Below are 27,988 nucleotides of genomic sequence, written 5' to 3' on the forward strand. Positions count from 1 at the left end.
ATCCCCTACCTCTCGCTGCAGCACCAGCTCCTTGGTGAAATGCGTGGCCTCCTCGCTGAAGGGCTCACCCTCCTGAACCAGCCCAGGGAGGTTCCTGGCTCCCCGGGGACACTCGATGCCTGCAGGAGGAAGAGGAGGAAGAGGAGAGTGAGGTGCGTGGAGGAAGCCAGCAGTCACCCACATGCCATTGCTGGGGATGTCACCTGAAATAAAAGTTTTGGGGAGGAAAGGGGCCATTGGAGTCCAGGTGAGATGTGACCAACCCCTGGGACATGGGAGGGTCCCTGTGCCAGCATTTCCCTGGCACCAGGGCAGGGAGAGCCTGGGACAGCCCTGCGGCCTGCTGGGATGGGGACATGGGGATAAGCAGGGGAAGAGCCAGCAGGGATGGCGACACAGGGACAAGCTCCCTCCTCTGTCCCAGGCTGGGGGCAAGGAGGAGCCCCTGTCCCTGTCCCCAGACCACCCACTCTGCCAGAGGAGCTGCCTTGCCTGGCTCTCTCCCTGCTGCAGCTGGCCGCACCAGGGGGTTTTGGGGATCTCAGGGTGCAGCTGGGGTGCAACACTCCACCCATGCTGTGCCATGGGGAGCCCCAGGCTCCCCTGACCATGCAGAAACCATCAGCCTGCCCATGGTGCAGACCCTGCAGTACTGGAGGCACCAGCTGTGCAAGGTCCTCTCGTGCAAGGTCCCGTGCAAAGTCCTGCTGTGTGAGGTCCTGTGCAAGGTTCCCCCTTGTGCAAGGTCCCATGCAAAGCTGTCCTGTGCCAAGTCCTGTGCAAGGTCCCCATCACGCAAGGTCCTGTGCAAGGTCGGTCCCACGCAAGGTTCCCCCATGCAATGTCCCCTGTGGAGCAGCAACCCATCACACTGTGGGAAGCTGCTGTGGGGGCGAGCTGGCAGGACCCCCAGCTGCTGTAAGAGCTGTGCATGGCTCTGGCTGCTCTTATTAACCATACCAGATGTCTGTGCCAATAACTGGCTGAGAGCCCCTGATAAGCAGGTATTAATTCTGCTGTATTACTACAGCCACAGAGGCAGGTCAAGCCCCAGCCCTGCAAACCATTACTAAAGATTAAAATACTTAAAAAAACAGCAGGGAAGGAGGACAAGCATGGCGGTGGTCGCCCCAGACTACATGTGGACCCTCACATCCAGACCCCCTCTCTCTCTGACTCAGTATTCCCACCTGCAAACTGGGGTAATCACCCTGGGCTCCCCTTTGGCAAAGCGCTGCCAGCACCGACGGTGGCACAGATTATTAAACTGGGAAGTCCTGCATTATTAATTTTATTTTACATAATTCGTTATTAATGAAGTGCCGGGAATTACACTTAGCAGCTGTCTGAGCACTTGGTTTGTGATGGAGCAGCAATTCTCACGTTTTGGTGAGGGAGGTGGGGGGGAACAGGCACTGCGAGGCTCAGCCTGGCTCACAGCACAGCTGATGGCAAAGGCACTGGGGACATTCTGGCCCTGCCACTGACCGGGGACTCCACAGCCCTGCTCCCCACCGGCTGCATGCGGGTGAGGATGAGGAAAGGGATAGATGGCCATCGGATTAACTGCACACACACCCCTGCCACGACCTGTCACATTCCCAGAGCACCGCAGTAAACCATGCTGGCCTGGCTGGCCCTGCAGTGACAAGGTGTTGTGTCCCCAGGGCACTGGGTTTGTTGTGAGCACCAGCTGCAGCGATTCCAGTCATCCTGGGGGGCACAGGGGATGTGACCCTCCCCTGGAGCAGCCCACCCTGCAGCTGTGAGGTTCCTGAGTTACCAGGTCCCTGTATCACCGGTGACAGCAGCCCTGACCTTGCCAGTGAGGCTCGGGGGACGGTGGCTGCCAAGCACTTTGGGGGTGACTCCAGTGCACCCCTCACCGGTGGCTGTGGGGTTTCTGAGGTCTGGCGCAGCGCGGACCTGCAGCTGCATCAGTGACCAGGTGGCTGCTTTGGACACCGGGGTGGTTGGAGCAGTGGCACACACTGGGTTGCCAGAACTGGGGCACAGCTTGGTGCCTGCTGGCTTGGAACCCAAAATGCTGCCCTGCTCTGGCTGGGAACACCCAGGGTCACTCCAGGAAAGCCCATGGTGACACCCGCACTGCTGGCATCACGTGAGGCTGCGGCACCCAACCCGGGAAGGGGTATCGGTTCTTGCTTAAGTAATTAATAAAGTGCTGGTTTTACACTTTCCTGAAGTGCTAGGCTGTTCTCCAGCAGTGCCTGATGCAGGTGGAGGGAACCCTGCGCCCCCCCAACCCCTTCAAGATGGGGAACTGGGGTAGACTCACCACATAGCATAGGCATGGGGGCTGGGAAGCTCCCAGTGAATTCAATGTTCCCTCTGCTTGACACTTTAGCTCACGATTAAAACAGGTGATTTGCATCACTCAAAATTAAACCCCTGGTGGTGGGGGGCTATAGGGGAGGCTGTGGGACTCCCGACTCCCCCCGAGGCTCTCCTCACTGCATTGCTCCTGGGAGAGGCACAGCCATCTCAGCTGGGACTGGGGGGGTCTGCTGGGGTCCCCAACTGTGCTTCAGGGACCAGTGGGGTCCCTGGTTGCTCACAAGCCCTGCAGCAGCAGAGCCGTGGGGGTACCCCCCACCTCAGCACTGCAGAGCACCCAGAGGAGGAGCCCGGAGCATTGGGAAGCTGCCCTGCTGCCACCTGCACCCCGGCTCTGCACCAGCCTCCTGCTGGACCCCATTGAGGTGGTTCCACTGCAGCCTGGCTGGGGGTGTGATCCAGGAGGATGTGTCCTCGTCCACATCCCTGTCCTTGTCTCCATCCCCATTGCATCCCCATTCCCGTTCTTGTCCACATCTCCGTCACAACCCCATCCCCATCCCTGTCCCTGCTGTATCCTCATCCTCATCCCTGTCCCCATCCATCTTCATCCCTGCCTTATCCCAATCCCCATACCGAAACCTGTCCCATCTCTGTCCCCATCACTGCCACTGCAGAGCCCAGTGCTGGTCAGGCAAAACCCCCTTTCCCACCCCACCTCCCCGGCACAGTCTCCGAGGGAAGCGAAACAGTTCAAGGGAATGTGGCAGGAGCCTCGCTGAGGTGACAGGGCAGGCAGCTGCCAGCCCCCACCCTGCCCACACCCCCTGCCCCGACCTCGGTGGCATTGATGTCCTCTGCCCTGAAAAAATGGAGCAGGAAAGGGAAATTTCTGGAAATGCGGCAAAATGTGGGGCAAGGAGAATGGGGATCCAGTGATCTTCGTTAACGAGCTGGAAACCAGCAGCTTGGTAACGAACCGGCCAGCGGCTGGAGGGCTGGGAGGCTCCTCCCATCTGGGACCATCACAGGAGCATCCAGCCCCTCCCGTGGTGCAGCTCGGGGGACCCCAAGCACATCCCTGGGGAGAGGGAACCCCCCCTCCAGCCCAGGGGGTATGGGCTTTCAGTGGCAGCCCCCCAGCTCTCAGACCCCAAACTGGCCCGTCACTGGCTACACCACGCACGGAGCCAACAGACGGACCCCGGTTGTGAGCAAGAGGAAGGAGCAGAGACACATCTCCTCCTCCTCCTCCTCCCTGCACGCTGGCACTGGGCAGCAGCAGGCGGGCACAGCTCCAGCGTGGCACCGCCAGTGCTGCGGCGAGGCCATGGCACGCATCCTGGCCATGGTGCAGATCCCGTGCAAACATGCTGCTAGCGTCTCCAGCAAGGAGCATCCTTCAGCACCACGCTGGGAGGGGGAAATGAGGAGCCAGAGCTGCCGAAGAGTGTGTCTTCCCTTCCTCCTCCTCCTCCTCCACCAAGCAAGCAGGGGCTGGGGGAAGGGAGCTGCCACACGGGCTCATGCACCACAATGGCATTTTTTTCCTAAAGAAAATAATGAAGAAATAGCTGAGGAAGTGTCGGAGTCCTTAAACAAAATTAAAAAGCAAAGCACAGTGTTTCTACAGTGCAGTGAAGGGCTGACGGCTCCATGGCACTGGGGGATCCTGGCACACAAATTCTTCGACCCCAGACTGTGCAGCAGCTCAGAATGCCACTTTGGATCCTCTCTCTGCCTCTGATGCCTCCTAAACCCACATGGGCAATGCCTGCTTTTGGAAAATGAAAACCTAAAAAGGATGGGATGAGCGTGCTCAGCCCCAGGAACACCCCGGCTGCGTGTGGCAAGGGGAGGTGGCCACCTGGCACCCACCGGGAGCTAAGCAAGCCCAGCAGTGAACTCACCCAGCACTTTAAAAAAAAATAAACCCAAAGCTGTGGCTCTGTTGCTCTTCCTGGGAAACTAATGTATTAATCCGCACAGATGAGGGATGCACTTTAAAATGCTGCAGCGTGTGGCTGCCACCGCTCTCCCCTGGGGTCTCAAAAGAACTCCGCTACAAATCACTTTTGCTAAATGCTTTTGCCGAGCAGTGAGACCCGGTGCAGCCAGCACGGCGGGGATGGAGGAAGCAGCTGCGGGGGCTGCAGACAGTGCTCCAACCCTGGCCTCACTCCTGCAGAGCTGGAAGTTGAGGGCTGGGGGCAAAGCATCCTGCAACATCCAGGGTATTCTACAGCATCTTGGGGCATCCCACAATGTCCTGGGGCACTCTGCATCATTCTGGAGCATCCCACAGTGTCCTGGGGTATCTCACAGTGTCCTGGTGCATCCCACAGCATCCCACAGTATTCCAGGGTATCCTGCAGCATCCTTGGGGCATCCTGCAGCATCCCAGGGTATTCTGCATCATCCTGGGGCATCTCACAGTTTCCTGGGGTATACTGCATCATCCTGGGGTGTGCCACAGCATCCTAGTGCATCCCAGTGCATCCCACAGTATTCCAGGGTATCCTGCAGCATCCTTGGGGCATCCTGCACCAACCTGGGACATCCCACAGTGTCCTGGGGCATTCTGCGTCATCCTGGGGCATCCCACAGCATCCCATGGCATCCTGTAGTATCCCAGAGTATCCCATGGTATCCTGCAGCATCCTTGGGGTATCCTGCAGCATCCTGAGGCATCCCACAGTGTCCTGGGGCATTATGCATCATCCTGAGGCATCCCGTCCTGGAGTATCTCACAGCATCCTGGTGCATCCCACAGCATCCCACAATATTCCAGGGTATCCTGCAGCATCCTTGGGGCATCCTGCAGCAACCTGGGCACCCCACAGTGTCCTGGGGTATCTCACAGCATCCCACGGCATCCTGTAGTATCCCAGGGTATCCTGCAGCATCCTGGGGTATCCCACAGCTGGGGGAGTCGTCGTTCCCCACCCCCACCCCCACCCCCGTCCCAAGTGGGTTGCTGGCAGCCTGGGGTTTGGTTCAACCTCCCGCCACCGCAGGCCAGCCCAGCACCATGACATGTACAGGGTGTATTTCTACCACTCTGCCCTGCGGTGCTGGTGCCCAGGCGCTGCAGGGGGAGTGGGGAGGGGGGTTGTAATGGGTAATAAAGGGGGGCTGGTGCTCCCACACCATGCCGGGGCTGGCGGAGGGGCCAATCCTGTGCTGCCGGGGAGCGGAGTGTGGGTGGGATGTGTATTATGATATGATTGTCCACGGATAAACTGTCAGGGAGGGTGGAGGGTGGCAGGCAGGACCCCCTGGCACAGCCACGAAGCCACTAATTGAATGCTGCCAGTCTCACGGCCTCACCAGGTACAATCCAGGGAGCCAGGGGCAATTGCCACGCGCAGCATGGCACAGCACCCATGTCCAGCATCACCTGCCTCTCCCCGCCCTCCCGGAGCTCATAAAAAACCTCTCTCCAGTTTCTCCAGGGAATCTCTCTCAGTTTTACCACTGATTTCCCATCTTTCCTGGAGTGGGACATTTCCAGCCCTAATTTCTGGGGTCTATAAACAGCTTTATTCCCTGCATTGCTGTGCCGTAACCGTGACTGCCACAGTGAGCTGGGGAGCAAGGATGGTGCTGCGCGAGGTTAGCCCGTCTGGGAGTGCCTATGCCTGTGTGGAATACCGCAGACTGATATCCGTAAGGATTTATGGACTTGGGGAGAAATAGAGGAGGTGAGCAGAAGGGAGGAGAGGAGCCCTGTGATAGCATCAGTCACCAGGACAAAGCGACCTGATACCTGCAGGCAGCACGCTGGTGTGCGCCCCAACTGCCCAGGACCTCTGCCAGATGCCGGTGGCTGCACCGCGGCTGGCAGCAGGTGGGATGCGAGTTGCTGCTGCAGCACCAGACCCTGGGCAGGCGGTCCAAAGGCTTTGGGCTGGATCCTGCTGCCACAACTGGCAGCATGGGGCAGGATGCTGCTGCCCATCCCCAGGGGAGCTGAGCTGGGGCTGGTGGTGATGCCGGGGGGCTGTGCCCCAGGGATGCTGCTGCCATCCCCTCCTTCCCCGGCAGCCAGCAGGCAGCTTCCCCGGCGCTGGCAGGCACACGGCTGGCCTCCGAGTCGTGATGGCAACTTGGCTGCTGCCGCAGAGCCCGTGTGGGAGCACGGCGTATTTTTAACACTAGTCCCTACCAAAATAGAGGCTGTCGGGAACAGCGAAACAGACGGTACCAGGGAGGCGGGAAGTGGCCGGGCACTGCCGAACCGTGCCAGCTCCTGCTAACGCAGCCCGGAGCAGGGTCTGCCTGGGGACCCCCTGCCCAGGCCCTCAGTGGAGGGGTGCAGCAGCCAGCGATGATGCTCAAGGCATCCAGGGCTTGCAATGCAGGGACTGATGGACATGCCAGCTTGGCTTCAGCCCGCAAGGAGCTGCTGCTCTGCTGCACCCCAGCACCGCAGGGTTACAGCTTTTGGGGTCACCATGTCCCCAGGTGGGAGGGAGGTCACCATATCCATATCTCAGCATTTGGGCCCATCACATCCCGACACCCCACCTGCAGTATTTAGGGACAACACACCCTGACACTGCATCAGCATAATTTGGGGTCCCCGCACTGCACACCTGCACCCTCCACTTGTGGGGGATGCTCTGCCCCACGGTCAAGCAGCAGTGCCTAGACACCTGAGCAGCCCCTGACACCCCTGGGATGTGCCATCATGGTGGGAAGGGGCTCCCTTATCGTGCCACCCTGGTGCTTCCTGCAGCGGAACAAGCCAAGCTGTTGTGATGCTGTCCCCACTGAACTCAGCTGCAACGGACAGCACTTAGGCTGGGGGCCAAGAGGCATCACTGCCTGTACAGCACCCTCTCTGACATGAGCAGCAGGCAGGGAGCGGCACCCCCCAGCACCCCCTGATGCTCTCAAGGGGACTGACCGCAGCTCCAGCAGCAGCCCAGGCAAGTTGGGGAGGCTGCAATCCCCCTGCCAGAAGCCAGAGTGAAAAAATGAGGTAAAACAAACAAAAAAAATCACCTTAAAAATACACCAGTTCTCAAAAAACCAAGGCATGATAGGATGGAAAGGGTTTTGGGAGGTCTCTCATCCAACAGAGGGTGGACTGCGGGGTCAGGACACAGACTGCAGTGGGTACAACCTTGGGGGCTGCAGCTACGCCCTGCAACTCAGGCAGAAACCTCATTTTCACCTCCTTTTCCCCCCAAAGCAGACATATGCCCCAACTTGGTACCCTGAGGGCGCATGGCTCCTCATGGCATCCCTTCCCTGTGGGCTGCTGGACACGGGCAGCCACTTCCCATGGCAGCCAGGCTCACCTCCTTGCCCCCGGCTGCTGAGACGGTGGTGAGTTACAGCAGCTCCCTGGGGAGATGCTCGCAGCCCATATATGCTGATACACATCAGCAGGCGCCCACGGATAAATGCCGTTATCTCCAGCCCCACCTCATAAATAGGCAGCTCTGCCATCTCCTCTGTGAGATTTAGGGGCACCCGCAACCCAGCAGCTCCGGGGGTGCAGCACGGCCCCCTCGCCCCTTGGGGCACGCTCTCCCCCGGGGGCAGATCCCGTAACGCTGCAGCCGGCCCCCGCACCAAGAAGGCGTCAGGCTGCAGAGTCTCGCCGGGAGAACGGAACCTGGGATTAAATTAGCACCTCTCTATTTGCACATATTTATAGCACTCAAACGTATATATTTTAGCTGGAAAGACGGGCTGAGGCTCCCTGGAGAGCATCCCTGAAGTCACATTTACAAGGGACCTGTCTTCTCTTTATGATGCTCATTTGCATTTGATGTATCAAAAAAAGGAAGGCATTGATAAAATGCAGATATTTATCATATTTCTGACTCTAAGTGATGAGCAATGGCACCACGTGGAGTGAGCAGAAGAGGGGCCAGGGAGTACTGGACTAGCACCGCGCCAGCCGCTGCAGTGCTGCTCTGCTCAGGAGCACCGAGAGCAGCTCCCAGGAAAGGCACCGGCCGGAAAACCCCGAAAAAGTAGCAAAAGTAAAAGAGCGTGTGTGAGTAGAGGGTAAAACCCCTCCCAGCCCTGAAGCCCACGCCAGGCTTGCTGCCACCAGCCACCGCTGTCCTGCAGCTTGCCGTGCTGTGGCCCCACTGCTGCCTCCCAGCATCCGCCCACGTTATTTTATATGATGCAATTATTTTGGCAATTAATCAATTAGCCAAGGAGCAACCTCCCCACAGGGCACAGTGTGGGACCCCTCCAGCAGGTCCCTGTCCGTCCCGTAAGTCCAAGTGAGCCAAGGTAGCACGGGAGGATGTGCGCGGGGAGGATAAACGGGGGGAGGAAGGTGCCTCATCCACACTGGGATGCCCCCCCCCATGCTGGGACCCTCCCAAACTGGGAGCCCACCCACTGGGACCCCCTGCTCTGTCAGGGGCCTGCACAGTGCTTGCAGAGGGTGCCCTGGGGTGGGTGCTGAGCCAGTAGTGGGGACTGAGGGTGGAGTGGGAACCTTCAGCCCCCCAAGGCACGGGTGTAGTATTGGACCTGATGCCAGATGGGGAGCTTGGGGAGTCAAGAGGCCACCCCAAAACCCAGCTGCTGGGAGCGAGCAGAGGCTGGGAGGAGGGCTCTGGAGGCTTGGGGGATACCTATGGGGGATGATGGCCCTGGGGTGCCACGGAGTAGACCATGGAGCAGGGACCTCCATGGAGCAGAGCCATGGAGCAGGGGCTTCCATGGAGCAGGACCACAGAGCAGGACCATGGTGTGGGGCTCAGACAGATGCAGGCTCCCTGGGGTGTTGATGCCTGCAAGTAGGGGACAGGGACAACTCAGCTGCTTTGCCCGTAAGCTCAGCTTGGTGCAGGCAGGGTCCCTCCCAGCAGGACCCCCCCTCTTCTCCCCTCTCCTCTTGCGGCGTTTCACCCTCCTGGTGCAGCCAGCAGCTCACCACAGTCTGGGGAGTCCCGGAGCCCCCGCAGCCACCTGACCTTTCATTAGCTGTTTCACTGAATAATTGATCAGGGCTGTGCGGCGCTCATTAGAGGTAGAGCTGCTTCAATAACCAAGTTTGCCTTAGGGTAAAAGTTTAATTTTCCAGTGCTGCGATCTGGGAGAGGTGCCAGCCCCCCATCCCACTCCCCAGCAGTCCCCGCGGGCATGGTGGCGGGCACGGCACACCAGTGTACACCAGGAGCTCTCCTGCAGCTTTCCAGAGAGCTACGAGTGTGGCTGGGGATGTGGGTGGGATGCCGAAAACACCCAGTGCTGGCCCTGCTGCCAAAGGGCTGCACCCAGTCGGGTACCTGCCATGGCGTGTGTGTCCCTCCGCCTGCATCACCCCAGCACAGTGTGCCAGGGCAGCCAGGAAAGGTGGCAGCAGGGGCTGGGAAGTTATTCAGATTACCAGCATGATCAACACTCCAATTAATAGATGAAAGGGAAAACAGAGCAGGTAGGGCGATAACAGTCCCACCCCATCCCTCCCCTTGCCGGCTCCCACCGTGCTGCTGCTGCCAGGTTTCCACTCTGGCAGGGTGCAATGCCAGCCCTGCCCTGCCTGCACAGCCCTCCTGGGCTCAGGGCCACCCTGAAACCTCCATCCCTAGTGACCATGCGCCCCAGGGGAATGGGCCACCCTGACCCCACCGGGGCTGCACCCGCAGGATGCTGGGCTCTTGGTTCAGAGTTTGCTGCTGGCTGGAGTGACAGGGGGGCAAATCACCCTGTGTGCCAGGCCAAGGAGGGGACAGGGCTGATGCACCAAGCTTGCCGGCATCAGCTATGCCAGCTCTCAGCAATGCTGTCAGGATGAAGGGAGGAATCCAGCCAAATCCCAGGAATATCCACACTGGCAGATGTGCGGGGTCTACAGCGGGGGAAGACAGAAGGGGCGCGTCATCTTCCACACACTAATTGGCATGTTACCTGCCTTTTTAGCCTGTAATTAATGTATACAGCTTGATTAGAGAGCCCCAGCTGGGGAAGGTCTCCCTGGAGAAGAGCTGGGGGAGAGCAGGAGCTGCATACTCCCCCCAGCACTAAGGGGAGCAGGAAGGGAGCAGGACAGTTTGCTCCAGCACTCGGGAATTGTCTCCAGCAGCACCATTAGCCCAGCTCAGCATGCTGCAGCTCTGGGATGTGCAAATCAGGATGGTCCTGTGCAATGCAGGATGATCCTATGAACAAAGGACAGTCCTGTGCAACTCAGGATGCTCCTGTGCAACTCAGGATGCTCCTGTGCAACACAGGTTGACTGTGCAATGCAGGATGACTTGGTGCAATGCAAGATGATCCTGTGCAACATGGTACAATCCTGTGCAATGCCAGGATGCTCCTGTGTGATGCAGAATCCTCCTGTGCAACATGGCATGACCCTGTGCAATGCAGGATGCTCCTGTGCAATGCAGGGTGATTCTGTGTGACATGAGAAGTTCCTTTGCAATGCAGGATGCTCCCACGCAATGCAGGATGCTCCTGTGCGATGCAGGATGCTCCTGTGCAATGCAGGACACCCAAGGAGATGCAGAGGCTGCTGCAAAGGGGTGCAGCTGCATTTCCCAGAGGGTCATGGCTGCCCATGGGCACACCAGTCCCATGGCACCGGAGACCCCAAAATCACCCCAGATCACTGCCCGAGCTTTGCAATAGGCATGATTTGTCCACTTGTTATTTCCTACCTGCTGATGGAGCTGTTTGGCAAAGGGGAGCATGGAGGTGGCAAAGGAGGTGGCTGGGGTGACTCAGACTATAGGTGCCCACTGCACCCCATGGGCACCCTGGCTGCGGCAGGTCCCCAGTCGCTCTGGAGACCCCCAACAGCTCCGGAGACTCCCGGGGCCACCACAAGCAGCCTGGCCTGGGGGGTTATTCACCACTTTGGGAACTTTCTGGAGCAAAATCAGCCCCTGGGAGTGGGTGACAGCCAGTCGGTCTCCACAGCAACAGGGATTAAATATAACTTGCAGCAAGCATGCTCCCCCCGGAGCCATCCATTTCCAGGCCACCCCAGTGCCCTCCCTGCCCCCTCCCCTTTAATTTAAAAATTACCCGACTAAGCAGAAAGGCTGAGCCGGAGCCTCCCCGACTCACTGGGAGCAGCCGGGAACCACTGGCACCAGCAGGGACAGGTGTATTTAACCACCGGTCCCCAGGGTTGGACAGTGGGAGCCTGTTCACCCCACCACGGGAAGGGGATTAACCAGTGCCGATCCCAGGGTACACATCCCAAGCCCATGTGCATCCCTGAGCATCAGCCACGGGCATGCCGGTGAGGAAGAGGATGGGGCACACTGGGCTGCCACTGCCAGCACTGGGAACTGTGACAGCTCCTTCCCCGCTCCCATGAAATGGCCACTTATCCATGGAGAGTGGAGCAAAACCCACCCCAGCCACAGCCAAATGCCGGGTCTGAAATCAGGGAGCGTGCCAGCAGGACCCAGGGACAATGCCGGATCCACTGGGATGATGCTCTGCCACCAGCTCCTCGCGCAGGGAGTGCTCGGAGGAACCCGCAGGATTCCCACATACGAAACACGGCCAAACCCAGCGGCAGCCTTTTAAACCAGAAATATTTAAATATATATAAATTCCTCCTCCCAAGCACGTGGGAGTTTTATCATGTCTTAAAATTTTAATGTCTCAGTCGCAGGCAAGGGGGAGTCTCATTTCCCCGTCTTTTGCAGCTGACTTTAAGAATGGTTAATTATAAATAAGACTGTGTGACTATTTATACGCACAAGCACGCGGAGAAGGACAGGTTTAGGACACACTTCCCACACGGCAGGAGCCAGCCTGGAGCAGGGATGGGGATGCTTGTGCTCCAGCCGTCACCAGGGATGGGCCATCCCCAGGTGAAAGCATCACTCTGGGGAGGTTTGGTCACTGGAGGGTGACGGTGATGGTCACTGATGGGACTGGGGTCCCCTGGTCACGTTGGTTGTGTCCTATAGACCCCGCAAAACAGGCAGCCAGAGTGAGTGGTCTGCTGGCACCCAGAGCTCAGGCAGACGGAGCGGGGTCTGCACCTTTGGGTGCCACGGGAACAGGCTCTGGGGTGCAAGGGGCTGGGAGCGAGCGGGTGAAGGGTGGGGGGATCGTGGCATCATTCCTGGTCAGCACTTTGAGCCGTGCTCTGGGAGCATCACCAGACCAGGCACAGTCCTTCCTGCTCCCCACAACCCTTGGCACTCCCCAGTCTCGGTGCCGGTGGCTTTGGGGGATGGCAAAGGGCAGGTCCGAGGCAAGCAGGTGCAGGTGGCACGGGCAGGGAGTTGTCCTGTACTGCACGCTGGCTTTGCGAGCTCATGCGCCATTCCCTGGCTCCAGGAACAAAGGGGCAGACAACGGCATCCCGGCCCCCACGCTTCCCCCCAGGATACATATTCCTTCAGTGGGAGCGGCAAGAGCTGCTGTTTACAGAAACCTCAGTGTTTTTATCCCCATATAAGATCTATTTATATGCTTATTGAATTTTTCATAACCAAGTTGTGAACGATCGACGTTCAGGGTCATCCTTTATACACAGTTATTGCCATAGAAACAGGAGCGAGATGAGCCGCCCCACATCCTCTCCCATCGAGGGAGCTGGCAGTGCCAGTGGAGACTCCGCAAACCACCACTCTCACTGGCAATGGGCTTCGCCATCCCAGCACACCACTGGGAGGACATTCTGGCAGAGGTCACCATCTGCCTGTCCTACTGCCAGCCTAGAAGGTTGGGGCACACCTTGAAACACCTGGGGATCACAATGCTCTGGCCACTCTCTGCTCCAAAGCAAAGCCTCAGCTGAAGTGTGCACCGCAAGTGGGACTGGTTTAGTGGGGAAATTCTTAAGTTTCTGTAGAACCTCCCAAAACAGCCACCGTGTGTGTGCAGGGATGTGTGCCCTCCTCCCGGTGCATGGGCAAACCCCTGGGGTGACATACCTGGGGTGGCTGCTGGCACCTCCATCACCCCAGCCCCTCAGGCTCATCCCTGTGTGTCCCCAGGGTCCTGGTCCCACAGCACCGCCACCTCCTCCCGTTTCTATGATGCTCCTGGGGTTTGCCACCTGCTCCCCAGTTTTGGTGGAGGAGAGCATCCTTCCCACGCCCATGCCTGCATCACCGCCCCTCGGAGCTGCCCCATGCTGCAGGGAAGTGTCGTGCCAGCCAACGCAAGGGCTGAGGAGGGCAGAGGGGGTGAGCAGCCACGAGCCAGGCCACAGAGCATTGGAACGTGTAGGAGCCACCCAGACCCCAGCCCGTGGTGGGCACAGCTGGGGGGCAGCATGCTGGCAGCCCCGCAGAGGGGACTGGCGGGTGCAGACACCACTGGGATGTGGGGAGAGGGCAGGAGCAGCATCAACAGCCCCCAGCAGCACCCAAACCCTCTGGTCATCTCCAGTTAGTGTTCCCCAGCTCAAATAACACCCCCCCCCAGGTCGACCTGTTGGCAGCACCAGCATTAACTTCACCCGTACCCTGTGGCAGTGAGGGAGGACCATGCACCCAAGTGGGGTGAGGACTCCCCCATCAAGCCAGGCACTCGCAGGGGCCAGATCCTGCTCCCAGATGGGGTGGCGGGGACTCACCTGCGAGCAGGAAAGTGATGAGGCAGGTTTCCTTTGGCATGAAGAGCTTCAGCCGGGAGCCGCTGAAGACATACTCCACCACAGCCTCGGAGCGGCCGGCACGCTGCAGGAAGGGCAGGAACTGCTTCGCCTTCTGGGTGTCCTGGGTGGGAAGAAACCGGGGGTCAGGGTGGGGGGTGTGGCATGCCAGGGGCTCGGACACTACCCTTGATGTGGCCCCCCAATGTCCTGCGGGCTTGGTGCCTGGGTTGGCCTTGCCTGCTCCATGCTGGCTGGGGAGGGATGCAGGATGCAGGCAGGGAGCCAACTTTTCCTGGCTTGGGATGGACTGTGCACCCCGTGCCTGCACCCACGGCTGCAGGGTGCTGGCTCTGGTAGCTCCGGCACAGGGCTGGCTGCCTGGGTGCAGGCAGGAGGAGGAAGGCCAGATCCTGCCCCATCCTTGCCGTCCATAACGGAACAGCCCAGGACTCCCCTTTCCTGGGAAACCCCCACTCTGTGCACCACACACTCCCTTCCCAGCAGCAAGTCACTGCATATAAATTCAAGCATGTTCATTAATGAAAACTTAATGAGTCTAGGGCTGGCAGGAGGGTGTTGGGGTCCCCTGGTGCGGAGCAGTGCATGCATCCCCAGGTGCATAGCCAGTGGCACCACAAGCATCCCTCTCTCTGCAAGGGGACAGCAAAGTAGCCATGTCCTGGCAGACTCGATGCCAAGCACTGGCCTGTGGCCACTGTCAGCTAAACCCCTCTGCACAGTGCAGCCACAGCCAGGGAACCGCAGACCCCAGCAGCCATCGCAGACCACCAGTGTGGCGGCTGGGTTCGGCGTGGTGGCCTCAGCCGGTATCTCTGCGTGCCACCTGCACCAGGGGCAAGAGGCTTCATGTCGCAAGCTCCCAATTTATTTACCCAAGTTAGAAAAGCAGTTCCCAAAATAAAAGGCAGCCAGGTGGCTTTTTATCTCACTCTGGCCTTAATTTAGAAAAACAAGTTGCAGAGGAGAGAAGGGAGCGTGCCATGGCCAACACCAGGCAGCTCCCAGTCGGACCAGGATGGAGGCAGGAGCCGGTCCACAGCCGGGGCCAGAGCAGGGCTTAAAAACTATTACTAAGATAAATGCAGCCTGTTGGTGATGGAAAAGCAGTGGCGTGGGGTGGGAAGGGGCTTGGCCGGGGAAGGTGGGCGAGCAGAGGCGGCTGTAAATCTCTGGAGCAGAGGCTGGGAGCCAGGGCGGGAGGGAGGAGCTGGCATCTGCTGGCAGAGACAGAGCTGCTTCCAGAGCAAGCTGTAAGATGGCAGTGGTGGAAGAGGGAAATCTCCGTGCCCCTAGGGGAGGGGGAAGCTGTGGCACGAGCACCGGGAGCTGAAGGCGCAGGAGATGTGTGGCTTTGCCTGCAGCTCTGCCCACGGCTCCGGCAGGTATCAGTGCTGGCAGCATGAGCAGCTCACAGAGCAGCAAGAGCAAGGGGGCTGGTGTTTGTGTGCATCCCCATTTTAATCCACTTCAGTACAGTGGGTGGCTGCTTGCTCGCTCACGTGTGTGACCTGAAGCCATCAGCCACGTGGAGCTGGCCCATGTGGTGGCAGTGGCAGTGGCCGCAGGTGCTGCTGGTCCGTAACCTGGAGCTGCTCCAGGCACCGAGTGGGTGCAGATCTCAGCAAACCCCAAGTGCCAGAGCTGCCATGCTCCAGCTTCAGCACAGGCAAGGACACTCATGTGCCACAGCAGTGCTTCAGCATCTCTCTCCCAATGCCTGGGGGGTGTTGCAAGGCTCAGGGAGGCAGAGTGCCCACCTGGCAGCTCCCTGGCCATGCACCGACACTTGATCAGCACCTTTGTGCTGGTGTCCCAGCTCTCGCTGCCGGCGCCCACCCCATCCAGCTGCGAAGGGGTCCCAGGCAATCCCACCCCCCCAGCACCCCAGCTGGGACAGGGCTGGCAGACAAAGACCCTCCCCAAATCCTGTGGCATCACTCCCCACAGTGCTCGATGCTGGATTGCTCGCCGCCACATGCGCTCTGTGCAAAAAAATGCGCCTGGGGAGGTTTTTTTTAGCAGATGTGCAGTCAAGAAGTTAATACAACACATGTAAGTGCAATCTGCACGCAAAGAAAAACCACATTACCCGCCGTTAACCACTTAGGTCTAACTTATGCAAATCTAAAATGAGAGCCGCTAATGAAGGCTACTAATTAGTGGTAATCACTATACAGTCACGATTTGATTAGCTTAAGGAAAAACTAAGAGCTGCAAGAAGGAGCCCACCATGGGGTGGGCTTCCCTGCTCCATCCCAGGAGTGGGTGACTGGGGAAACCCCCAGCTCCCCAGACCGGGTGCTGCAGGCAGCGAGGAAGAGCCTGGTGCTGAAGACCAGCCCTGTGAGCTGGCTGCTGTCAGCGTCAAAAGGAGACAGCGGTATCTGAATGTGCTGGAGAATGACCTTAAAAACCCACCGGGATTTGCACAACACAGAACAGCTCTTCAGTGAGAGGGGCAGAGATGTGCCAGCGCCCATTGGTACTCTGGAATAATAAATGGAGAGCAGCGATTCCTGCATGGCAAGGCATGCTGGCAGCCTGGCACGGGAGGGACAGATTCCCACCTGGTCCCTGATGTCCCCATTAGGGCAGGTTTATTAGGGGCTGTGGGCATTAAGGCTGAGGGGAGCCACACTGCTGGGAGGAAGCTCTGTGCTGCTTCGTGCCTTTCTTGCTGCCTTGTCTGCCAAAGCACCCTTGCTTTGATTTGGGTGATGCCACCTCCACCATGCAGGTTGGCAGAGATGTCTCCTGCTCACGGTGGGTGCTGGGAAAAGCTGTATGTGATGCAGGGGCTGGGGGTTTGACCTCTTGGACCCTCCCCAAAATGCGCAATGGCTGCCCCAGGCATGGCTTTACAGCCATCACTGGGGCTGACCCAGACCCCACTGAGGGCGTGTGGTGGCTACCCGTGGGGGCAGGGAGAGGTCAGGCTCAGACACTGGTCCACAGCATCTAACACTGGGATCCCCAAGTGCACTCTTCATCCCCTCCTGCTGTCCCCACTGACTGGCAGTGCTGACGCTCACCGTGTGCATCCCACACCTGCCACCATGGAACCAGTCTTGTCCCTGTCCCTGCAGCAGCAGAAAGCCCTGTGTCTCTTCCAGTCAGCCATGCTGCAGCCCCATCCTGAGCCCAGCTGGCTGGGCGCCCCTGGGACGGCACATGCCTGGCATCACCCACCGAGGGGCTGGGGGCTGCAGTGCCGAGAAGTTGGTGGGACTGGGAAGGAGCAGGGTGAGCCGGTGGAGGGGATGGCTGTGCTGATGCTGAGAGCGATTTCTGGGAGTGAATTTTGGGAGTGCTCGGGATGGCTCTGGCTCCCCAGCACAGGTCTGAGCCGCCATGCCAGCCTGGCACACGGGTGTGTGACTACATGGTGGGTGGCCTTAGGGATGGGTGGCAGCTGGTGCAGAGCTCGCAGTTGCCCAGATAAGCCAGTGCTGCTGTCGCATCCAGCCTTTGGCTTTGTGCTGAAGGACACGTGCAGATGTCCTTCACCGCTGGGGCCAGCTCCTGCTCCAGGGCTCTGCAGTGGGAGGAATGAGCCGAGCATCCTCTGCTGCTGTCCCCAGCTCCACCAGGGACCCGGTGGGCACCTCAGGGACAGCCGGACATGGGCACTGCAGTTTGGAGAGGATGGAGATGAGAAGCTCCCAGACCTGCTTCCCCTGGATCTGCTCTTCAGGGCCGGTGACCCCATGTTCCTCCAGCTCAACATAGGACAGCAAAGTCCCAACCACTCCAGCACTAACCCACATCAATCCTGCTGCAGGAGCTGGCCCGGCAGCCTCCGGAGGGGCCAGGGCACTGGGAGCGCAGCAGAGCACAAGCTCTACAGTGCATGTGTGCAGGAGCGGGTCTCGCTCGGGATGCTCCCAGCCCACCCGGCATATCTTGTTGAGGTGTTGTCATCAGATGTGCCTGCACAGGAACATGGTGACAGAGGCTCTTGGATCTGGGAGGCATCACTGGATAAATTCAGATGGGGAAGAGAAGCAGGGGATCTCTGCCATGCTGGCATCTCCCCCTCCCCACCCCAGCTGTGCTGAGCCTTGGCTCCTACCTTAAGCACTGCCCAGGGCTAGGCAGGATTTGTTCCCTGCCACCGAGCTGGCAGCTCAGGCTCCTTTCACTGTCCCTGGGGAGAAAGAGGCACCTCCCGGGCACAAAAGAGGCACCTCCTGGGCACAACCCACCCACTCTACTTCACCCATCCCCCTTGGCGGGTGAAACTCCCCCCCAGCAGCTCCATCCTGTGCCTTTTTGGGCCTCACTTCTTCACGATGGACCAGGGCATCCCACCAGGGTGCTGCCAGCTCTGCCTGCTCTGCTCCCTGCCTGCACCTCCCACCCAGGTAGTATCACCCCTGTTACTATTATTTCAACATTTCCAGTGTTTAATTAGCTGCGAATTGAAGGAAAATTATGCATAAATACAGTGAGGAAAAAAATACCATCCTAACTCCACTTTTATGTGAAGCTCTGCCAATTATGCAAAATTATTCAAGGACTTTTCCCAAGGACAGGAGGCTTTCCGGCGGCCGGGCTGCCACGCGCTTGCCTGCACTCCCGTGCCAGAGTGCACGCTAATGCGAGAAGTGAGCTGGCATGGATTTGTACGGCTCTTTGCTTTTTCTCTATTTTTTGGGGCCGATTTTTCTTCTTAACAAGCCTGCAGCATCCCAGGTCCATGAGGAGGGAGGCTGCTTCCCTCTGCAGCTCCCTACCGGCAGGGAACGCCTGTGGGCAGAGTGGCAATGGGACTGGGGAGGACCTGAGGTGTTGGAGAGGAGCAGGATGCTCCTGGGATGCCCTGGACACAGCTGTTGGATGGCCAAACCATGGGAAAGAGACATTTTCCGGCATGAGCTGGGGCTGGAGGACAGGAGGCTGCACCAGAGCTGGGAAAACCAGGCTGAATCCTGTGTTTGAGCTAATACCCTGACTTTCGCATCCTGGTCACTAAGCCAGCCAGGATGCTTAGGAATGGGGAGCAGGGTAAGGCAGAGCCGGAGATTGGCAGCTGGACCGGGTGGGGACAGAGATGATGGCCCAGGGACAAGGACACAGGGATGGTGTCACAACAGTGGACAGCACAAGCTGAGATCCACAGGCGAGGGATGCACTGAAGCCACCCCATGGGATGCAACAGCATGGGTCAGGGTTGGGGACCAAGGCATGGGTGTCACTGAGGGTCCTGTGACCATCCTGTTACCATGACCTGGAAGGTGAAACAGCCCAGAAGCCCATGTTTTCCCAATGCTGTTTCTCCACGGAATGCTGCCAGAGAGCCAGGATCGACAGCCAGGAGGGACAGCAGAGCCATGGGAATCGCGGTGCACACTGTCTTGCCATCCTGAACGCCATAGGTCCTGGGGCACGGGCGCTCACCGATCCCAGTGCGTGCCCAGGCAGCTGGAGGATCGCACCGGTACTGATTTGCATTGAATTATTTCGGCAGTGGTAAAGCACCCACTGCCAGCCCGGCATGCACCCAAATCCATCACACTGCACAACTGCTGACACGTGGCTAACTAAGGCCTGGATCAATTTACAGAAAACTATTAAAGATTAAAAAAGATTAACAAATCTTCATAAAAGCCGTGATGTATTAGCCTAATTTTGTTTGCGGGGGCCCTTCTCCTGTCCGGCTCCAACCCTTTTGCTGGCTGCCCTGATTGAGTTACGGGGCCTCTTAATGATCCTGGTGGCAGCACAGCCCCGGTGCAAGAACTCTGCTGGGAGTGGGGCTGGGGGGCTTGGAGCAGGGATGTCCCTGCATCCCACTACCACCAGTTTGTCTCAGTCTTCACGGGCAATTGCACCAGCATGAGCCCTGAGGAGCCAGCAGCTCTGCCATGGGGGCGTCCCCAGGAGTAGGTGCTGGCACAGGCAGCATCCTTCCCTGTGCCCTATCAAGTGGAGATCCCAGAAGGACAAGAAACCTCCAGCTCGTATGAGCAGCAGACACTGCTGCAGACCCCAGCAATTAAAAGCAGGGCAGGAGGCTTGTACAGGCAGGAATTGGGGTGCTCAGGACAGCGAGGGATTGGGGTGCCCAGGACAGAGCTCCATCCCCCCAAGGACACGAAGGACCTTCTCAAGAGCCAGGGTATCAAACCCAGGGGCATGGACACAGCCCCTCTCTGCTGGTTTATGAACATATCCAGCATGGCCACAGGAGCACTGCACAGCGAAACTCTGCAGCACTGTGGGGTCCCCTTCATCCCTGATGTTTGGGGTGAAGCCAGCATGAGGGACATGGTGAGACCTCCTCACTGTCTCCCGGAGAAGAGAAACCCCCAGGAGAGATCTCATTTTACTCTTTCAGGGTGCATTGGGGGTGACAAGCAGTTTCTGCAGTGGCCCTTGGAGGGCCACCAGCCCCAGCAGAGAAGGACAGGCTGCCCTACACTCAGCTGGGTGCCCCATCTCCTCTGGCACACCCCAGCAGAGCTGGCAGGCAGGTGTCGTTGCCTACAGAATTCCTGCACATCCCACATGCAACGAACAGGACCACGGGTCGTGCAGAAGCGCCGGCACACAGCACCTCTCCAGCTCTGCTGCATGCACCCCCATCCCAGCAAACAACCTCTCCCGGCCAGCACAGCTGCTCCCCGCACTGGCAGGTCCTTACCCCAGAGATGTCAGCCACCCGGTGAATTGGCACCTCCTTCTTGCTGTGCAGCCCTTTGCCGTTCTTGATAGCCCTGCAAAAGAAAGGTGGCATAAGCCATCAGCCTGCTGTGGCAGCTGGAAGGGCTGGCATTGCCCCCCGTGCCCACCCAGGGAGAGACCAGCCAGCTCGTTAGCCTGCTAATCCCAATTACTGGCATTCAACAGCTCACCTGAGCTCATCACATACTTGATCAGAGGGCCCACTCGTCCCCGTTACCAAATTAAATTGCTTTGTTCCCCGCACAAAGGGAGGGATCAACAAGAAGGTGAGTGCCCCAGCATGATGCAAAATTTTCTGTTTCTTTCAGTGCTTAATCACATGAAGCATTTTAAATGCAAAATACACAGTGAATGCTCCAACTGTAACGGAAATAAATTCCTTGTAGGTTAAAATAATATAGAGATGATAGGTGTGAATGAAGCAACACCACACAGGGAAGGCACTTCGTGGCTGAAAAACGAGCGGGTGCCCCAGACCTGGACCCAGTTCTGCAGCGGGTGCCGAGCCAGCTTGGCTGTCGGCTGCTGGGCCGGCTGTGCCTGGGAAGGGGGGTACAGCACCGGGATGGGAGCAACCTCTGGAGCTGGCTGTGGAGGGCATGGGTGACATGGTTCTCCGGCAGAGCCCTGGGACTGCAGCGCTGCTGGTCCTCTCCCCCCAGCGCCCAGGGCACACCTGCAGCCAAGCAGCACGGGGAGAACTGGGGTGCGTGGTTCCCCGGTGCCGGGCTCATCGCCTTGGTGGGTGGATGGCAAGGGCAGCCGCACCAGTGACCTGGCAGCAGATTTATTTGGCTTTCATGCAGTTCACGGCTGGGCTGGCTTATTGCCGGGTGCGGGAGGGAACGGAGCAGCACTGCCCTCAGCTGAGCTGCCTGCGTGGGCAGGGCTGGCAGTGGCAGGTGAAAGGGCAGCACACATTCATTAGAGCTCCTTCCCCTGACAGATTTGTCCTTTTCCAGCTTCCAAAGGCCAAGCTTATTTTCCAGGTGTTAGCAGCTCAGAGCAGAAGCCGGTGGGGGAGCTGCTGCCGCCCTGCCTGTGCCGCACCGAGGGTGAGCATGCCTGCCACCACCGGGGCAAACTCCTAAGGCTGTTTGTGAGCTCACTGCTCGGTGCTTTTTAGGTTGGGGCTTTTTTTAGCCCCTCAGCAGCAGGGTGGCAAATCTAGCAGCCCAAGTGGGGCTAGAAACCAGGTCCCTGCCCCACACCTCCTGGAGGATGCTGCTCAGGCTTGCCAGTGCCCCCAGCCAGGCCAGGTGGAGACTTCAGCTCATCCCAAAGGATGCCTGGAGCTGGAGACTTTCCCAGCAAAGCCAGCCCTGCTTTATCAGCACTGGTCCTCCATCCCCAAGCACGGCAGGACATCCCTCTGCAATGGGAGGGCAGCCAGAAGTTCATCCTCCTTTCACCACCTTTCATCCCCATGCTACAAGATGCTCATGTAATTCAAACAACAAGCTGCTGCACCCCTCAGTCCCCCAGATTCACCCCTTCCCCATGGGTACAGCCCAGGCTGCCAGTGCTCGGGCTCCTGCAGCAGGCTGGAAATGAAAGCTCCTCATTTTTGAAGCCTACCTAACAGCTGCTCCCAGGCAAGAGGCATGAATTTGTTCAGAGTGGACCATGATGACAATAAAAATACAAGGGGAAAAATTCAAAGCCCCTACCAAGGCTTTGTACAGCAATCAATTTGCTGAGCTGGATCATTTGAGGAGCTGTCTGGAAGAAGCCAACCTGTTAAATCAGCAAAAGGATTTCTTCTTTCTCCCTTGCCCTCCTTTGAGACGTCCCTCCCCACTCAGCACTGCACCCAGGGATAAGTGGCTCGGCCAGAAATAGCGCTTTTTTTTTTTCAGGAAAACAGCTCTTTCCCCAGGTTAAGAAGAAAGACAATGTTAAACAAGTGCTGTAACACCTGGCAGGCTGGCAGCCACTGCAAGGGCAGCCAGGGATGCTCACCCTTGTGCCACGTTGGTGCAGGAACGTGGGCAGTGTGACGGTCCCCCCCCAGGATGAGGCCACCCCATGCATGAGCCCCACATCCCCATAGTCACCCCTGCCAGCTCCAGAGCTTCCCCTCCCTGCCACAGGGTTTGCCACGGGGGACTATGAAAAGGCACCTTGCCCTGCAAGGCTGGGGCAGGCAGGTACACTGACAGAGCCCAGGGCTGCAGCAGACTGGCACGGTATCAGCGTGTGGTGCTGGAGCAGCCCCTTGCTGGAAAGCAAGGCTGGGGGATGCAGGGAGGGCACACACCCGCTCCAGGAAAATGTGGTGGGATGGGAAAACTAATGACCTCCTTTCTAAAACACCCCATGCAGCAGGCACCTGCAGCTTAAGCCAAGATCTGGCTCCAGTTTTCAGTAAAGAGCTGGGAAGGTTAAAGGTGTTTTACAAACCCCAAGCAGCAATCACCCAAACTTCTCCAAGCCCCCTCCACCGAGCTCCAGACCCTGCACGCTGATCTTGCCCCAGATCTCCCGTTCCCCTCCAGAGCTTGTCTCTGCTCCCAGAGCCACCAGCTCTTCTGCCCAGTGGGAGGCAGCCGCCAGCCCCACACCGGCACAATCACCGACCTGGGGTGTGCCATGGCTAATGGCATGGACAAGCCACCTCCGCCACCAGCACCACCCCTGACCTGCAGCCCCACACCCAGGAGCGAGCAGGAGCATCCCCACATTCCAGGCATCCCAATTTGAACCCCTCCCATCTGGAGTGTGGCTGCAGGCTCCATGTGCCGCATCCAACCCCAGCTATCCAGCTGGAGGATCACCCATGCCGGAGTGCTCCGACATACTGATTTAATGCCAGGCACATCCACTTTCTAAAAGGCACATCCCTGTCGCTCAGCAATGGGGCCCCAAGCAATCTGCCGACCACCAATCCAACACTGCACGGGGCTGGAGGGGGAGAGGAAGTGCAAGAGCCCATTTATCAACCTTCCCCCTCACAAGCGAGAGGCTTGCAGTAAAACTGAGCACAGTCTTGCACAGCGGGCTGGCAGAAACCACGCCGCAACCCCCTCAAAGCTGCTCTCCCCTGCTGTCGGCACAGCACCATCAGCTGCTGCCAAGGATGAGCTGAAATCCCACCGTCCCACTGGGTCCAGCCATGCAGCTGCCTCCGGTGCAGCCGGAGCAAGGCCAGCACCCACGGGGGCACAGCAGCAGTGGCAGGTCCCTTCCTCATGCAGCCATAAGGGAGGATGGGCTGAGGGACAAGGACAGGGGACACACGGGCTGCAGCCAGCACCAGACTTGCTGTTGGGCTTCTCCCCACAGGGCTGCAAGGCTCGGGCACAGCTGTCTGTGCGGAGGTGTGGGGCAGGGACCCAGCTCTGGTGCAGGTGGCACTGGGCTGCAAATGGGGTTGGATGATGTGATCACCTCCTGCAGGGAGCTGGACTGTGCATGCCTGGGCTGTGCACATCTGAATCATGCACACCTGGATCACACGTGCCTGGGCCATGCACATCAGAACTGTGCACAGCTGGACCGTGCACTCCTGAACTACACACACCTGGATTGTGCACGCCTGCACTGTGCAAAGCTGCATCACACACACCTGAACCATGCACACTTGGACTGTGCATGCCTGGATTGTGCACAAGTGGACTGTGCAACCTTGACCATGCACACCTGGACTGTGTGTGTCTGGGTTGTACACAGTTGGATCACATGTACCTGGGCCATGCACCCTGGACTGTGCACAGCTGGATAAAACATGCCTGGGCCATGAACAGCTGGACCATGCAAAGCTGGATCACACACACCTGTACCATGCACACTTGGACCATGCACATCTGGACCATGCAACATTGACCACGCACACCTGGACCAAGCACACCTGGACTGTGAAAAGCTGGACCGTGCATGCCTTGAGCATGCAAATCTGGACTGTGCACAGCTGGATCATGTGTGCCTGGGCCATGCATGCCTGGACTGTGCACAGCTGGATCACACATGCCTGGACTGTGCACAGCTGGATCACATGTGCCTGGGCTGTGAACAGCTGGACCATGCACACACCTGGACCACGCACACCTGGACCGTGTAATGTTGACTATGCATTCTTGACCATGCACACCTGGACCATGCACACCTGGACTGTGAAAAGCTGGACCGTGCATGCCTGGACCATGCAAATCTGGACTGTGCACAGCTGGATCACACATGCCTGGACCATGCAACCTCAGCTGTGCACACCTGGGACAGGCATACCCACGCTGTGCGTTCCGGGCCAGCAGCTCGGGAAGGTGGGTGCTGACTGAGGAAGGCAACATTTTGCGCTTTGCACCCACCGCAGCGATGTACAAGCACGGGCTGGCTGTGGGCACCAGCGTCACCTGCTCGGGTGCGATGTGGCCCGCACGTGAGGCGCAGGCAGCAGAGCTGGCAAGGCTGCCCGCTCAGGCAGAACACGCAGCCCTTTCCGCTCCTCCCAGCTGGTGGAGAAGGCAGCACGCCCCTGCCTGCATCAGCGGTTCTGCCGCCTCCACCGAGGACGCGGCGTGGGGAAGCATCCACATGCATTTTTCTCACCGTGATAACCTCAACCTAATTACAGGAGGCCAGAATGTGTCTCAAGTCCTTCGGATTGGCTCAGACGTCACAGGGTTTAAATGCAATTACTACTCTGGCAGACAGGCCGGGGCAGGAAGGCTGTGGCGGCATTCTGCTGGGCTTGCTGCCCCGAGGAGTGCAGCGGGGCCCTTTGAACCCCGATGTGATGCACGCAATGGGCCGTGAGACTCCAAACAACCTCCCAGGCGTTTTGCAAATGTTATCTGCCTTCAGCTGCCTACCGGCAGCTCTGGCATTAACATGGAGAACCTGCCAAGCAGCCCGATGCTTCCCACTGACTCATGGCACGCCTGGCCCTCTGCCAGCACCGAAGCTGAGCCCGTCTGCGGCACCAGCGCCGCACCAGCAGCATGGAGGAGATCGGGCGAGGGGGGAGGAACACACAGATGGGCTCAGGGATGGTTTTGGCTGCTGGGGGTGGGTCTGGCGGGGAAGCTGGAGATCTCACAGAGCCAGGACTGCCTGTGGAGGGGAAGGATGCTTGCCCCAGCTGTGAGGGATGCGGGGCAGGGAGGTCAGCCCAAGCAGCGGGGACAGATGGATGGACAGGGACACAGCAGGGATGGGAAGGGGTGGGGGGTGTGGTGCAGCTCTGCACCTCCCTTTGAGACACCCTGAGAGGCAGCACGGGCACCCTGTGGTGTCACGCTGGTATGGCACTCACCGAGCCTCTGCTGCTAAGAGCTCGTCATAGTGTGAGGATCTTTGGTCGTCGTCTTGCCGGTAGCGGATGACAGTAGCCAGGCCCTTGCTCACCAGCGCTTCGGCAATGTTGCTGCAAGAGAGAAAAGCAGGGGGTTCAGCGCGGGCCTGGCGGGGCAGAGTGGCTCATCTGCACCGGACCCTGACACCAGAGGGGGTCAAACCAACTGGAGGTGGACAAGGAGACCCCCCCACCCCATTTCATACCGCTGGCCGAGGGAAGGTGCTTAGAGCAACATCTCACAATTAACAGGGAATTCCGGGCATGGCTGAGGGGTCCCCGTGTGGGCATGCAGAAGCCAAGCTGCCACGGCGGGCCATCTCTTGGCAGCACCCCAAAACGCCCGCACCACCCCCAAGAACAGAGGGGTCAGGCTGCGGGAACCTCCTCCTTGATTTTCCCTTCCTATGGCTTTTTTATCCCTGCCATCCCCTCACTGGAGAGGGGAGGTCGGCACTGGCTGGGCTTGGGGGACGGCTGCCAACGGGCACCGTGTGCTGAGGCGGTGCAGTAAATTGGCTGCCATTACACTCTGCTGCTTTAAACAAATTCATAAATTCTACTTCACTGAGCGCATCTGTAATTCTCCTCCAATTACACAGGCAGGGCATGGACCGCTAATTCACTACTGTAAAAAAAAAAGCATATATATATATATATATATGTATGTATATATATATGGGGGGGGCTGATCCATTCGCAAGCCCTGGGAGCACACCCTACCCTGGAGAGGGGGAAGGGCAGAGCCATCACCGGGAGCTGAAAATAGGTCTTGTCTCGGAGCAGGGGGGGAAAAAAATAAGGATTCGTAAACGAGGAAATAAGCTGCAGCAGGAGGCAGCTGCAGTGGTAGCGCTCGAAATGCCAAGCAACCAGGAATAAGCACCTACAGCTATTTTGGGCACGAACAGGAGGCTGTGCCGGGGGGAGGTGAGTGCAGGGCTGGTGGCACCCGCAGCATGCCAGAAGCCCCCCCAACACCGCGGTCTGCCCCAACAAGGAATGTCAATGGGGCTGGGCTGAGCTATGTGTGAGGCTCCATCCCTGGGTCCCCACATGCCTCGGCAGCAGCGGGTCACAGCCTGATGGCAATGGGCAGGAGGTGACCCTGTTAGGGACAAGCTGTGGGGATGCCAGCCCTGGTCCCCTGTGACACTAAGGGGGTGACTCAGAGGTGAGAGGCAGTAGCACCCCAAAGCTGTGCAAATCTGCAAGAGGTGCCTGCTGGGGTCCTGCCTGCTGAAGGCCGGTGGCAGATCCAGACCTCCCCAGCAGCTCGGTGCCAGCCCGGCTCTGCTGGTGAGGACACCATGCCCTGGCTCCCCCATGCTGGGACGAGCAGCCGAGGATGCTGCTGGAGGGAGCTTAGTCGGGATGGAGTTTGCAGCCCCCCAGGCATCTGCAGCCCAGATGTGAGGAGCTGCAGGATGTACTGGGCAGCCCGTCTCAACCATGCTCCCCGCTTGCCACTGTCTCTTTGCGCTGTCCCACAGCCCTCAGCATCACTCACTGGGTGAGCAGTGACACGCATCACCATGAGACTTTTGCCTAACACACACCAGGGTGGACACCCAAGTGAACCTGAGGCCAGAGATGCTGGTGATCAGCACACTGAGGAGAACAGCCCACATGACCCCTGCTGCGGGTGCTGTGCCCAGAAATGCCCCCTCCATCCCATCTCCGTGTAGGGGAGCTGCTGCTGCACCCCCAGGGCAGCACATCTGCAACACATCCCCAGCCTGACCCAGTGCAGGGACCAGCCCTGACCAGCAATGGTCAGCAGCCCTGGGCAGGACGGCTCCTTCCCGTATGGTCACATCCCACCCAAGCACAGGCAGACAGCCTGGGACACCTCTTCATGTCCCATGTTCCCAACCCGGGGCTTGGGAACAGGCAGCGGCTCTCCAGCCCTGATGGGATTTCCACAATCATGCAAAGCCTGGTTGGATCCAGGCTGGGGGTCTCCATCAGCCCCCCAGTTTACAGCCTCCAGAGAAGGGGACACCCAGCTCTGCCTGCCTGTACCCTGCACCAGCTGGGCAGCTCTGTCCCCATCCATCACTCCAGCCCCGTTCCAGGGAAGAGAGCAAGAGGGGCGGGGGGGCAGGATCTGGGAAGAGCGAAGGAGATTA

At 58.8% G+C, this 27,988-nt stretch overlaps 1 protein-coding gene across 1 annotated transcript in view; it reads right to left on the reverse strand.

The window, feature by feature from the left end:
* The window catches only part of SND1 (staphylococcal nuclease and tudor domain containing 1), a 128,787-nt gene that overhangs the window by 29,514 nt on the left and 71,285 nt on the right, over nt 1–27,988 (reverse strand). Inside the window, exons 13-16 of the mRNA XM_055711513.1 lie at nt 25,818–25,928; nt 20,526–20,598; nt 13,838–13,979; nt 10–119 (exon numbers count right to left, since the gene is read on the reverse strand). Coding sequence (XP_055567488.1) covers nt 10–119; nt 13,838–13,979; nt 20,526–20,598; nt 25,818–25,928 — 436 coding nt within the window. The remainder of the gene's footprint in view (nt 1–9; nt 120–13,837; nt 13,980–20,525; nt 20,599–25,817; nt 25,929–27,988) is intronic.

The sequence above is a fragment of the Falco cherrug genome, chromosome 5, assembly GCF_023634085.1.
Source record: "Falco cherrug isolate bFalChe1 chromosome 5, bFalChe1.pri, whole genome shotgun sequence".
In the NCBI taxonomy this organism is placed as follows: domain Eukaryota; kingdom Metazoa; phylum Chordata; class Aves; order Falconiformes; family Falconidae; genus Falco; species Falco cherrug.